Genomic DNA, 14,161 nt, shown 5'->3' with positions numbered 1-14,161 from the left:
GACCGGACCCCCAAAAAAAAAAAAAATAGATAGATGAACTAATCTCAATGATTAATAAATCTTATTGTCCAAAAGAGAAATGTATTCATTACCTGAATTGTGAAGTAGTATCCCCTCTGTACAACACCTTAATAATAACAATAAAATGTTTTTAAAAAGAAATCTTAAAGCTAATTAACTTAAGGTTATTGACTAGAACAAAAATAATCAGGGGCTGGGAAGGTGGTTCAGTGGTAGAGCACTTGCCTTGCATGCCTGAGGCCCTGGGTTCGATTCCTCAGCACCACATAAGCAAAAAGAAAAAACCGGAAGTAGCGCTGTGGCTCAAGTGGTAGAGCGCTAGCCTTGAGCCGAAGAGCTGAGGGACAGCACCCAGGCCAAGTTCAGGCCCCACGACCGGACCCAAAAAAAAAAAACAAAAATATCATGAAGCTGTATCAAGGTCCAATTTATTCAGCTTAAGATATTTTATTTTTCATCATTATTACCAAATGTGGAATTATCATCAAAATGTGGGAAATCATTACACATCAACTAAATACATTATTTTAGGTTGAGTTCAACCACAAAAGTGTTCTTTCATTTATTTTTCCTGAATTAAGATGAGCAACTGACTCTGAGACCTTTAGACCAGGAAGGAGCAGGGGAGGCGTAGCCCGCTGTCTCGGCTGCAGGGTTCCTCTGGAAAGGCCTCTGAAGAACTTGTTGCAGAAGACGGACCTTGAAAACCAAGTCAGGGAGGCAAATTCAGATTGGCTTGCTCAGAACATATTTTCTAAGCTTCAAGCATGGATAAATTTTAAATTTGTTGGAAAATGTTTGTATTATTGAGTGTTTGGGTTGGGGGGGGGGGGGGGTTGTTGTGGTTTGGTTTGGTTTTGGATTTTAGGGTTTTCTTGCTTTGTTTTTGTACCTGTTCTAAGTACAAAATTCAGAACCCAGAGTTTCAATCCAGAACCTAGGTTCTGTCCCTGAGTATATTTTGCTCAAGGCTAGTCCTCTACCACTTGAGCCACAGCTCTACTTTCAGCTTTTTGGTGGCTAATTAGAAATAAGAGTGGCACTGTGGCTCTAAGTGGTAGAGAACTAGCCTTGAGCACAAAAGCTCCAGGACAGTTCAAGACCCCCTCCCCAATATGAATGACAAAAGAAAAAAAAAAAGCAGTTTTGCCTGGTACTAGTGGCTCATGCCTTTAATCCAAGCTACTCAGGAGGCTGAGATCTGAAGATCATAGTTCAAAGCCAATCTCTGGCAGGAAAGTCCGTGGGCTCTTATCCCCAATCAATCACCAGAAAACCAGAAGTGACACTGTGGCTCAAGTGGTAGAGTGCTTGCCTTGAGCTGAAGAGCTGAGAGACAGCGCCCAGGCCCAGAGTTCAAGCCCAACAACCGACAAAAAAGAAAAAGAAAGAGAGAGGTCACTTAAGGACTTTCCTGACTGGGCTGGCTTTGAACTAGAATCCTCAGATCTCAGCCTCCTAAGTAGCTAAGATTACAGGCGTGAACCACTAGTGACCTGCTTACCATTTGTTTTATTATAACCTGAAACTACAGCTATTACTTAGAATTTTTTATTATTTCACAGCAAGTACAACAGCCTCAAAAATAAGAGAGTGAATATCTATAGGGCTATAAGGACTACAAATACACTTCAGGCATTTCCAGATTCCTTCACAGCAGTAAGAGAATTACAATTTTTTTAAGTATTTACAAAAGGCCAGCATAGGCAGAAAAGTCTGTGAGACTCTTATCTCTAATTAACCAGCAAAAAGCAGAAGCGGAGGTGTGGATGAAGTAGTAGAGCACCAGCCTTGAGCAAAAAACGCCAAGGGAAAGTGTGAGACCCTGCATTCAAGCCCCAGTACCATCACTTAATTTAAAATATTTACAAAAATAAAAAGAATTTTAATGATTTGTAATCTTGGCAGATCAAGGGCAAAAATTCCAGTCCATGTCACTTACCAATGATGATTTTTGCCCATGGTCACAAACTCAGACATCAAAGAAGCATCTTTCAACAATACATCTCAAAGTAGGAGCCTCAAGCCTTGAGTTCAAGGCCTGGTACTGGCACATTCATAAGAAACTCAATCATATTTTATGTTTCTATGAAACTCCTTACACTCTGGCTAGCATCCTCACTAGCTCCAGCCTCCATATCTTCTGTTGGTCAGAGAACATGTCAAATTTTAATCTGTCAACAATGTACTATCTTGGGTTTATAAATTCTAAAGTAAGAGCATGGAGCAAATCACCCTGTTTTGATGGAGAAAAGGGAACTCCCCACCCCAGATGACTCATGTTCCATTGTCTGGAATGTAAACCCTGGTGCCCAGAAACTCACTCACAGCTTGTCTCTATATCTGGGTGTCTGTCATCTTCTACTCCTAGGTTTTCATTTGCGGTATAAATTAAATGTTCAAGTAACCTCTGCACATGGAAAGCAGAAGACTCGCTACTACAGAATGTCCTCTGCCTACAGCCACTACTGAGAAGCCAAGAGATGGAGATGGATCTGGTCATTGTGTTAGTATTATGGTCAAGCAACATTACAGCTGGTGGTCAGGGCTTTCTTTTGACGTATTCTGGCTTTTTCAAGAAACACCCAAGAGAAGAGGCCTGAGCAGATGCCAAGAGAGTGTTGCTGACAATGACCGTGTAAAGAGAGAAGAGGGGAGTGAGCGTAGGATAGGACCACATTTTCACTTCAGAGTGCACATGAGGTGTCTCCTCTCAAAACAAAGAAAATTGCGGTTGGCTTCAGTAACCCAAAAGCCACAGCTAAAACTCTGACTCCATGATACAGGGAGCTAGAGAGAGGACACACTCTCCCCAAAGGCCTTAACTTTAGTTGAGACACAGTTCCTAGAAAGTTGGCTGAGAGGCTCGGATGGTGGCTCAGTGGTAGAGCGCTTGCCTTGCATGCATGAGGCCCAGGGTTCGATTCCTCAGCACCACATAAGCAGAAAAAAAAAGCCGGAAGTGGCGCTGTGGCTCAAGTGGTAGAGTGCTAGCCTTGAGTTGAAGAGCTGAGGGACAGCGCCCAGGCCCAGAGTTCAGGCCCCATGACTGGATCCCCCCCCCCAAAAAAAAATTGGTGCAGCTTTCAAAAGCCAGATAGGCGACTATCAGCCACAGGACAATAGCTACTATACCCTGAGGAAACTCATCAAGGTAGTGAAAATGTGAGGATCTAGCAAGGCACCTGAGACTCAAGCCTGTAATCCTATTTATTCAGTAGGCTGAGATCTGAGGATCAAGGTTTAAAGCCAACTCTGTCAGTAAAGTCCCTTATCTCCAACTAAACAGTAAAAAGGTGGAAATGACACTGGGGCTCATGCCTGTAATCCTAGCAACTCAGGAGGCTGAGATCTGAGGATCGCAGTTCGAAGCCAGCCCAGGCAGGAAAGGCCATGAGACTCTTATCTCCAATTAACCAGGAGAAAACTGGAAGTGGCACTATGGCTCAAGTGGTAGAACACTAGCCTTAAGCTGAAAAGCTCAGGGATAGTGCCCAGGCCCAGAGTTCAAGTCCTGCAACCGACACAAAAAAACTGGAAATAAAAATGTGGCTCAAGTGATAGAGCACAAACAAAATAGCTGAGCAAGAGTGTGAGGCCCAGAATTCAAAGGCTTAGTACTTGCACCAAACCAAACCAAACCAAACATGGGCATTGAAGTAGGCAAGTAAGAGCTTACATTATGACCATGATTATTTTATTAAAACTTGTATCATTAAATTCACACATTGAACTGAAACCTCTTTGTACTTACAGGTCATTTTTTTAATTAATGTTAAAAAGAAAAATTAAAAATATACATCTCAGGCCAAGATGTGTACTTTTAGCACTTATTATTAGATAAATTCTAACGTGGGGAGACTAAGCAGCATTTGTTATAAGTTGTTATATTTATTATAAAGGTTGCATTTCCTTCCTTTCCATCTCCCAAATTATATGTGAGTAATAATGTATTGCTTACTGGGGGGTGTGGTGGGATTTCTGTCTTTCTTTTTTGTCTCATTCTAGGGGCTAAATCTCAGGGCCTGGGCACTATCCTGAGCTTCTTTTGCTCAAGGCTAGTGCTCTACTACTTTGAGCAACAGCTCCATTTCCAGCTTTTTGCTGGTTAAGTGGAGATAAGAGTCCCATGAACCTTCCTTGCTGGGCTGGCTTCAAACTGTGTCCCTCAGATCTCAGCCTCCTGACTAGCTAGGATTACAAGTGTGAGCCATCAGCACCTGGCTTGCAGGGAGATATCTCAGGTCTAGGTCAACATTTCAATTGATCACTTAGATTAACCTGGTGTTGGGCATGAAATCCAGGACCTCATTCATGCTAGGCAAAGTTCTCTACCACTGGCTGTAACACCAACTCCGTGTGAGTAGTCTAAGTCCCCTGTTGGGCCCCATTACCACAAAGAGGTTGGGATAAGCCCAGAGCTTATAAGAGAAGCCTTGGCTTCCTGTGCAGGTGTTTGTGCAGCAGTCTGGGCAGCAGTCCAGCTTGGGTGTAAGGAAATCAGTCACACCGGGAAGATGCAGGGACCGTCCTCACTTAGAAGTGACACACTCCACAGGAAACAGGATCTCCTGAAACAATTCTTTCAACCCAGTTTCCAAAGACTGTATTAGCAGTCAACCCTCGGGAGAGCAAAAGCATAGAAGCATGGTGTTGGAGGCTGCCATTTCTCACAGCCCAAAGGCCCTTGTCACTCATGGTCCAATGCTAGATTCCATTCCTGTACCTCCTGATCAGGTTACCAGGGAACAGACTTAGAAAGTTCCCTGGAGGTCACATTCCCAGAGAGAAGAGAGAAAGGATTAGTATGTGTAGCCACAGTGCTTACACCTGTTTTCTTTTCATCACATATGAGAAATCCCTTAAAGCAAGCTGCTGTGGAGAAGTCTAAAAATCTGTCTAGCTGCTTTTACCCTAGTAGGTGAGATTGACAGGCATACACTTACCTTCTACCAAAGCATATGGCTGGAAGATACCCAGGGAGAGAGCTCAGAGGGACTCTAATATCATGAACTTATGCTGATGCAATCCTCCTTTTTAGAAATTAGTAAAGCCAAGCATGGTAGCACATGCTTATAGTCCCAGCACTTGAACTGTGGAGTAAGGTGGTACCTCAAAAAAGCAAAACAAAACTGATGGATTTGTGATAACGTAGAGAGCTGTGAGCGCATGCCTGTATCTCTGGAACTTAGGAGGCCAAGTCAGGAGGAAAAAATGGACCCTGATATTTGAGGCCAACATCAAAAGACCTGTCTCAAACAAAGATCAATAAACAGTAAGGCACTCTAGTTACTCTATTTGATTTCTTGATTTTTGTTTTCCCATTCTCCCTTTCCTCTTCTTCCTCTCCCCTTCCTCCCTGCCATCTCTCTCCCTTTCTCCCTCCTTTCCCTTTTCTTCTTTCTGTCCCCTCCCCATCTCCTCCAGTTCTTCCTTCTCCTCTTGTTTATCTTTCCCTCTTTTTTCCTTCTCTCCTTTTCCTTCCCCCCTCTTCCTTCCCTTACTCTTCTTCTCTCCCTCTCTTTCCCTCTCTCTTCACCTCCTCCTCTCTTCTTCTCCCTTTCGTCTTCCCCTGCCCCTCCCTCCTCCTCTCTCTTGTCCTGGGTCTTGAACTCAGGGCCTGAGCACTGTCTTTGAACTTTTTTTCCAGAGCTATCATTCTACCATATGAGCCACATATGTGATGGCAAATGACTGCAGTTTTACTCAGAAAGCTGAGGGAGGGAAGATTGGATTGCTTGAAACCTAGAATTGGAGACCAGCCTAGGTAAGGCTGCCTCAAAAGAACATAACCAAAAGAGTGAATGATTATTCATTTTAATAAAGTGAAGGCAGCCAGGCACCATGGCTCACATCTGTAATCCTAGCTACTCAGGAGGCTAAGATCTGAGAATTTTGGTTCAAGACCAACCCTTGCAGGAAAGCCCATGAGACTCCAAAGTCCAGTGAACCACTAAAAAAAGCTGAAAGTGGAACTGTGGCTCAAGTGGTAGAGTACTTCCTCTGAATAAAAATGTTCAGAGAGAGTGTTTGAGACAGGTCTTTTGATGTTGGCCTCAAATATCAGGGTCCATTTTTTCCTCCTGACTTGGCCTCCTAAGTTCCAGAGATACAGGCATGCGCTCACAGCTCTCTACGTTATCACAAATCCATCAGTTTTGTTTTGCTTTTTTGAGGTAGCACCTTATTCCACAGCTCAAGTGCTGGGACTATAAGCATGTGCTACCATGCTTGGCTTTACTAATTTCTAAAAAGGAGGATTGCATCAGCATAAGTTCATGATATTAGAGTCCCTCTGAGCTCTCTCCCTGGGTATCTTCCAGCCATATGCTTTGGTAGAAGGTAAGTGTATGTCAATCTCACCTACTAGGGTAAAAGCAGCTAGACAGATTTTTAGACTTCTCCACAGCAGCTTGCTTTAAGGGATTTCTCATATGTGATGAAAAGAAAACAGGTGTAAGCACTGTGGCTACACACACTAATCCTTTCTCTCTTCTCTCTGGGAATGTGACCTCCAGGGAACTTTCTAAGTCTGTTCCCTGGTAACCTGATCAGGAGGTACAGGAATGGTATCTAGCATTGGACCATGAGTGACAAGGGCCTTTGGGCTGTGAGAAATGGCAGCCTCCAACACCATGCTTCTATGCTTTTGCTCTCCCGAGGGTTGACTGCTAATACAGTCTTTGGAAACTGGGTTGAAAGAATTGTTTCAGGAGGTCCTGTTTCCTGTGGAGTGTGTCACTTCTAAGTGAGGACGGTCCCTGCATCTTCCTGGTGTGACTGATTTCCTTACACCCAAGCCGGACTGCTGCCCAGACTGCTGCACAAACACCTGCACAGGAAGCCAAGGCTTCTCTTATAAGCTCTGGGCTTATCCCAACCTCTTTGTGGTAATGGGGCCCAACAGGGGACTTAGACTACTCACACGGAGTTGGTGTTACAGCCAGTGGTAGAGAACTTTGCCTAGCATGAATGAGGTCCTGGATTTCATGCCCAACACCAGGTTAATCTAAGTGATCAATTGAAATGTTGACCTAGACCTGAGATATCTCCCTGCAAGCCAGGTGCTGATGGCTCACACTTGTAATCCTAGCTAGTCAGGAGGCTGAGATCTGAGGATCACAGTTTGAAGCCAGCCCAGCAAGGAAGGTTCATGGGACTCTTATCTCCACTTAACCAGCAAAAAGCTGGAAATGGAGCTGTTGCTCAAAGTGGTAGAGCACTAGCCTTGAGCAAAAGAAGCTCAGGATAGTGCCCAGGCCCTGAGATTTAGCCCCTAGAATGAGACAAAAAAGAAAGACAGAAATCCCACCACACCCCCCAGTAGGCAATACATTATTACTCACATATAATTTGGGAGATGGCAAGGAAAAAATGCAACCTTTATAATAAATATAACAACTTATAACAAATGCTGCTTAGTCTCCCCAGCTTAGACGAATTTATTTAATTCTAAGTGCTGGGCTGTCTCCTCTCCCTTTGTTTCTCCTTTGTGCTATGAAAAGATTCCATCTAAAAATACTCCATTTTTCTGAAAAGGAAAAATCTATAACTTGTCAAGCTCATTCAACTACTGAAATAAACAGCTGATGCAAGTTCTAAATTAGAAGTAGCAAAAATCGCTTCCCTCACATGCCAGCTCTGATCATTTGATAGTGACTGGACAGTGTGGTACCCTGAGCCTGATTTGAGCCTTTGAAGTTCCAGACATGCGCTGTGCATGTGTCATGGTCCTCAATGCAGTCTGTCCCAAATGCAGGACGGGAAAGCAGTGGCACAGTGCCAAAGCCATTCTTGTTCTTAAAAAAAAAAAAAAGGCATTTAAAGGGTTTTGTGCCAGTTTTAGGGCTTGAACTCAGGACCTCTACTTTCCCTTGGCTTTTTTGCTCATGACCAGCACTCTACTACTTGAACCACATCTCCAGTTCCAGCTTTAGTAAGAGCCTCTTAGATTTGTCTTCCTGGGCTGGCTCTGAAACATGGTACTCAGATCTCAGACTCCTGAGCAGCTAGTATTATAAGCTATGAACTATTGGCATCCAGGATTTTTGTTTTTGAGCTGCTGGGGGTGGAGTCTTGTGTATGTCAAACAAGCATTCTAACTCTGAGCAAAAACCTCATTCTCTATGATATACAATGAAATAGTTAACTATGAAATATTTGACCATATATGCAGAATAATGCAATGAGCACCTGTGTCCTCATTCTGCTTCAGAAAGGAAATGCGGTTGGAGTCATATTGCATATTGGTGAAATGATTTTGAATGCTTTATCCTGTTTATACAAAACTAGCTTACTGGCTTGTTTTGCTTTGCATTTTATTATGTGAGATTCATTCACACTGATGCCTGTAGACTTGGTTTGTTCATCTTCTTTGCTGTCACAAGGAATTTATGATGGGCCCAGGTTGGCAGTATCACAGCAAAAGCAAATGCTAATTCTAACCTGGTGGAAATGAATGCTAATCATCTATAAAGAACCATACTCTCAACTCAGGCATGGCTAGATTCCAAAGACTGAAATCCAAATACCAAAACACAAATAATAAACAGCAGAATCAGCCTTTTAGAAGTTCAAATAATGTATGCATAGGAAGGTTTTTGTAGAGAATAAATATTTAAAACTTTAAGCCAGGTGCCACTGGCTTATACCTGTAACCCTACCAACTCAGGAGGCTGAGATCTGAGGGTCATAGTTCAAAGCCAGCCCAGGGAGAAAAGTCAGAGAGACTCTTCATTTCAATTAACCAGAAAAATGCCAGAGTAGAGGTTTGGCTCAAGATGTAGAGCACCAGCTGTGAGAGAAAAGGCCAAGTGAGAATTCAAGGTCTTGTGTTCAAGCCTTGGGACTGATATACACTCACACACACATTCACACACACACACACATACACAATTAAGCATATTTAAAATACAATACATTCTACATTAATAAAAATCAGTGAGAAACGTTAACAATCTTACCTCTGAGAAATCATTTCTTTCTGCTTTCTGGATAGCAGATTCAGCCATCCAGTTTTTCAGCACATATCTAGGGTTAACAGCTAAAACCAAGAAGGACATCTTAGAACAATAAATCACTGAATCAACCCTAGCCAAATGCAATTAGTTCATCTTTTAAAACTTTGCTTGAAGGTTCCTAAAAGAAAGATTAATTTCAAATGTTTAAAACAATGTTGTGTATTTATTATTCTGGAACAGAACAATAGTTTGGGAACATTTTGATCAATATGTTCTGTTCTATTTTGGGGTTTTCGTCATTAATCTGGTTTACTTCACTATGTTAGTTGAAAATGAAGCAGATAATTCACTTGAATTAGGCCCAGTAGACAAGATGGAGGGTGAAAAAATAACCAAATAAAAATAGGTGCTGCCTTTATTTATCCGCAGCACAGAATAAAACCTTGTCAAGAACTTCTGAAGACTGTATGTGCTGCCCAAGAATAAGCAGGAGGGCCATATGACAAAACACTTTATAAATCTGAATTTCTGACAGTAATGTGTATTTTATATTTAAAAATTATTGTAATAAACTAGGTACCAATGGCTCACACCTATAATCCTAACTACTCAGGAGGCTGAGACCTGAAGATCACAGTTTGAAGCCAACCCGGGCAGAAAAGTCCATGAGATTCTTATCTCCAGTTAACCAGCCAAAACCCAGAAGTGGTGCTGTGGCTCAGTGGTAGAGTGCCAACCTTGAAAGAAAAAGCTAAGTTAGAGCTTCTAGCCCTGAGTTCAAGTACAGTACCAAGACACACACAGACATCTAGGCACTGTGTCTCTATTTGAAGTCTTTTCTGAAACTATTTTTTTACCTATCTTTATTAGATGTGTATTATGGTCTAGACATTATAACAAGATTCTTTACACATATATGCGTGTTCATCATTACATCCTTGTAAAATATCACCAGTTTGGTATAGCTATGAGTCATCAGATGGGGAGAGTGAAATATCTTTCAGACCAGACAGCTAAAAAGTAAGAGATGGAATTTAATAGTCTAGATTACAAAACTCATGTTCTCTCCACCGATTTCCTCATCTCTCCATGATCTTTTTTTTTTTTTCTCTTGTGTTTGTAGCCCAAGCTACCAGACTGGCCCTGAACTCGAATTCTCCTGCCTTAGTCTTTCTTGTGTTCAGATTATAAATGTTGCTTTTATATAATAATCTTTAAAGTTGTTAAATTCAAGAGGAATACTTACTTGTCATTCTTTTCCTTCTTTCAGAATCTGTGTCATTCATATTACTAAAAAAATGAATAAAACAAAGGGAAAAGTTAACCATCATCCCTTTAAATTACATTTTTCAAACAGGAAGATACATCACATGATAAGTATTGACAAAAAATATACTAAGGACTGCGTAAGGTGGTGCAGATCTCAGCTACTTGGAATATATAAACAGAAGATTATGTCTCAAGGTTAGCTCAGGCAAGCATTAGCAATATGCTCAGTCTTTAAAAAAAATCAGGTGTGTGGGGCTGGGAAGGTGGTTCAGTGGTAGAGCGCTTGCCTTGCATGCATGAGGCCCTGGGTTCGATTCCTTAGCACCACATAAGCAAAAAGAAAAAAGCTGGAAGTGGCGCTGTGGTTCAAATGGTAGAGCGCTAGCCTTGAGCTGAAGAGCTGAGGGACAGCGCCCAGGCCCAGAGTTCAGGCCCCACAACCGGACCCTCAAAAAAAAAAAAAAAATCAGGTGTGGTGATTCATACCTGTAATCTCAGTTACTCAGAGGTAACATGATTGCTCTTTGACTCTGAACAGAACAAAAGTTTAAGAGCCTGTCAAAAGCAAACTAAAGCAAAACAAGATGAGGGTGTGACTCAAGTAGTTGAGCCAAGACAAAATGCAAGGCCTTGAGTTTAAACCCAGAACAACAACAACAAATCACATCAAGTCAGTATTTGAAAGAGATGGGAAAGAAGGAAAGAAGACATAGTGAGATATATTTATTTGAGTAGTTATTAAGTCTGATTAAACAATTTATAAGATCCTTCCTTGTTTAGTTATTTTACACAAAAATATAAGCTTCTTTTAACCAATTAAAAAACATTTTTTCTAAAAAAGTCTAAGTTGGGTTGGGAGGGTTGGGGAGAATTATGAAAGGGGTGATATTGATCAAGATACATTGTACTGTTTGTTGAATCATTACCCCTTTGTCCAACTACCTAAAGATAATAAAAATAGTTTAATGTAACTTACCTGATAACTTTCCTAGGCTTAAACATAGTTTTCTGGACATAATTTAACTTGTTACCCTGCTCAGGACTCTCTTTTTTTTTTTTTTTTTTTTAATTTAATTTAATTTTATTTGTGAACATACTGTACAGAGGAGTTACAGTTACATGGGCAGGATAATGCGTACATTTCTTACCAAGCATTGCAGCCTCCTCCTTTGTTTACCCTTCACATCCCTTCCCAGCCTCCCCCCTCCCCCCTAATCCCAATCCTTCTCCTTCCCCCCCCCCCCCCCACCAACGTTGTAAAGCTCGTTTTGGACATGACAACTTGTACTTCTCATTGTTGCAACAGGTCCACCTGTATCCTTAAACAACTGGTTTTTCCCCATCTCCTCCACAAGTTATACTGACATCAAATATAGTGAAAGCAGGGGTTATACTGTGGGGGAGGGACATACAAAGCAACAAAGAGATAATCTTATAAATGTGTTAGAAACACATGCATGAAAGAAAAAAACATTAAAATACACATCTAAGGGTTCATTTTCCTGACATCACATTATCTGACCTTTTCCGCTTGACTCATACATATACTAGATATTACAAATAAGGGAAACCATGGGACCTACGTTTCTTTGGGCCTGCTCAGGACTCTCTTTAACTAGTTTTGGTGCCAGTCCTGGGCCTTGAACTCAGGGTCTAGGCACTATCCCTGAGCTCTTCTGCTCAAGCCTGGGACTCTGCCACTTGAGCCACAGCTCTACTTCCAGCTTTTTTTTTTTTTCCTTTTTGGAGATAGGAGTGGTTAACTGGAGATAAGAGTCTCACAGACTTTCCTATTCAAACTGACTTCAAACCATGATCTGCAGATCTCAGCCTCCTGAGTAGCTAGGATTACAGTCATAGAGCCACTGGCAGTCCTCAGCGGTCATTAATCTGTGAAGGGCTGTTTGCTTCTGAACATGCTGTGGTCCTGGCTCTCCATCCTCCCTTCAACTATCAGTACCTCCAGCTCCTTTACTCTTTCACATTAGTTGCTTCTGACTCATTGTGAATCAAGAAACAAAGTGACTTCCTGCAATTGCATCAGATGTGACACTAAGTAATCGTCAAAGGCCCTCCTGTAGAGCTTCAGAGCAAGGACTCTAGAAGCATGTACAGCCATGGGATCAGAGCTGAGGGGACAGGCGAACGTTCTGCACATGTGAAATATTATCATAGATGCTTCATCCAGCAAAGAGTACCCAGGGGTGGAAAAGAAATGCTGAAAACTGGGAAGGCAGAGAGATAACTTGCAGGATGGCGATGGCATAGTATATCACATACTTCCAGGGAGTGATTACATGACATTACCTCTTCAGTCTCAGAAGGTACTGGGATACCCAGGTCGGAAAAAGTTCATGCTCCGATACTCTCTTCAATGCCCAGAATTGCTAAATGACAAAACAGCAATACATTGCTTATGCTAGTAATTGTTCAGTTTCTCTTAATTTCATGTTCCTTTATATCTTTAGATTCTTCAATAATAACTTTGCCAGACTCTGTAGAATACAAGTTGAAGTAGAAGTAACATAAAAAAGAATATGTTTTCTTTATCATTCACTTTAAAATGTTAATTTGTAGAAATCCATTCAATGGGATGATTTATTTTGTAATTTTTTAGATTTATCCTTATGTAATTGTACAAAGGAACTGCTATTTAACAAAGCAGTTCATAAATACAATATGTCTTGATCTATATCACCCCTTTCAACATTCTCATTCATCCTTCCCCTACCAATCTCTTCCCTCACCCTTAAGAGAGAGAAATGGAAATTAAAAGGTTGGGTGCCCGTAATCCTAGCTCTCAGGAAGCTGAGATCTGAGGATTTCCCTTCAAAGCCAGCCTGGCACAAAAGTCCATGAGACTCTTATCTCCAATTAATCACCAAAAAGCCAGAAATGGAACTGTGGCTCTTGGTGGAGTGCTAGTCTTGAGAAGAAGAAAAAATAATAAAAGCTCAGGGATAGTGCCCAAGCCCTGAGTTCAAGCCATAGGATTGGCATGCATGCACGCGTGCACACACACATGCACACTCACAAACAGGCTTTTCAGATGATATACTTGGATCATCATCATTATTCATCTATAGAGCAAAAACATAATTATTTCAAGTACCTTGGCAATGTGTAGAGTATAACTATAATAGTCTTATGATTCTGGTGTCATTTTTTAAATGAAGTTGGATTTTCCATGTTAAAAATAAATGAATGGAGATAGAGGAATGTTTATCTATAAGCATAATTTGCTTTTATAAACTTAACCTGCAACTGCATTTTATTTACTCTATTAATTTAGCAATTACTTAACTTAATCCATGAATTAATTTATTCATGAACTGACTGTGTGCTGTGCTTAGGTGGGTAGGATAAGGAAATTAAGACATGCCAGGATGGGCTGGGAAGGTGGCTCAGTGGTAGAGTGCTTGCCTTGCATGCATGAGGCCCTGGATTCGATTCCTCAGCACCACATAAGCAGAAAAAGCTGGAAGTGGTGCTGTGGTTCAAGTGGTAGAACACTAGCCTTGAGCTGAAGAGCTGAGGGACAGCACCCAGGCCCAGAGTTCAGGTCTCATGACCAGACCCTCCCCTCCCCCCCCCAAAAAAAAGACATGCCAGAAATCAGTGGCTCATACCAGTAGTCCTAGCTTCTCAAGAGATTGACATCTGAGGATGGAAGTTCAAACTAAGCCCAGAGAGGAACATTGATGAGACTCCTTTTTTTTTTTTTTTTTTGGTCCGGTCGTGGGGCCTGAACTCTGGGCCTGGGCGCTGTCCCTCAGCTCTTCAGCTCAAGGCTAGCGCTCTACCACTTGAGCCACAGCACCACTTCCAGCTTTTTTCTTTCTGCTTGTGTGGTGCTGAGGAATCGAACCTAGGGCCTCATGCATGCAAGGCAAGCGCTCTACCACTGTGCC

General features: G+C 41.8%; 1 protein-coding gene across 2 annotated transcripts in view; it reads right to left on the bottom strand.

Annotated features, from left to right (window-relative positions):
* Positions 1-427: 427 nt before the first annotated feature.
* LOC122113144 (protein adenylyltransferase SelO-like) overlaps positions 428-14,161 on the bottom strand; it is a 41,329-nt gene continuing 27,595 nt past the window's right edge. For both annotated transcript variants that reach the window (XM_042686097.1, XM_042686098.1), the window contains exons 16-19: positions 12,558-12,637; positions 10,228-10,271; positions 8,985-9,064; positions 428-720 (exon numbers count right to left, since the gene is read on the bottom strand). In XM_042686097.1, the coding sequence (XP_042542031.1) occupies positions 598-720; positions 8,985-9,064; positions 10,228-10,271; positions 12,558-12,637 (327 nt within the window). In that variant the 3' untranslated portion in view covers positions 428-597. The remainder of the gene's footprint in view (positions 721-8,984; positions 9,065-10,227; positions 10,272-12,557; positions 12,638-14,161) is intronic.

This window comes from Dipodomys spectabilis, unplaced genomic scaffold (genome assembly GCF_019054845.1).
Source record: "Dipodomys spectabilis isolate Male_0828 unplaced genomic scaffold, ASM1905484v1 ptg000096l, whole genome shotgun sequence".
Lineage (NCBI taxonomy): Eukaryota > Metazoa > Chordata > Mammalia > Rodentia > Heteromyidae > Dipodomys > Dipodomys spectabilis.
The sequence above is the reverse complement of the archived record's forward strand: the minus strand, read 5'-3'. Positions and strand labels throughout refer to the sequence as shown.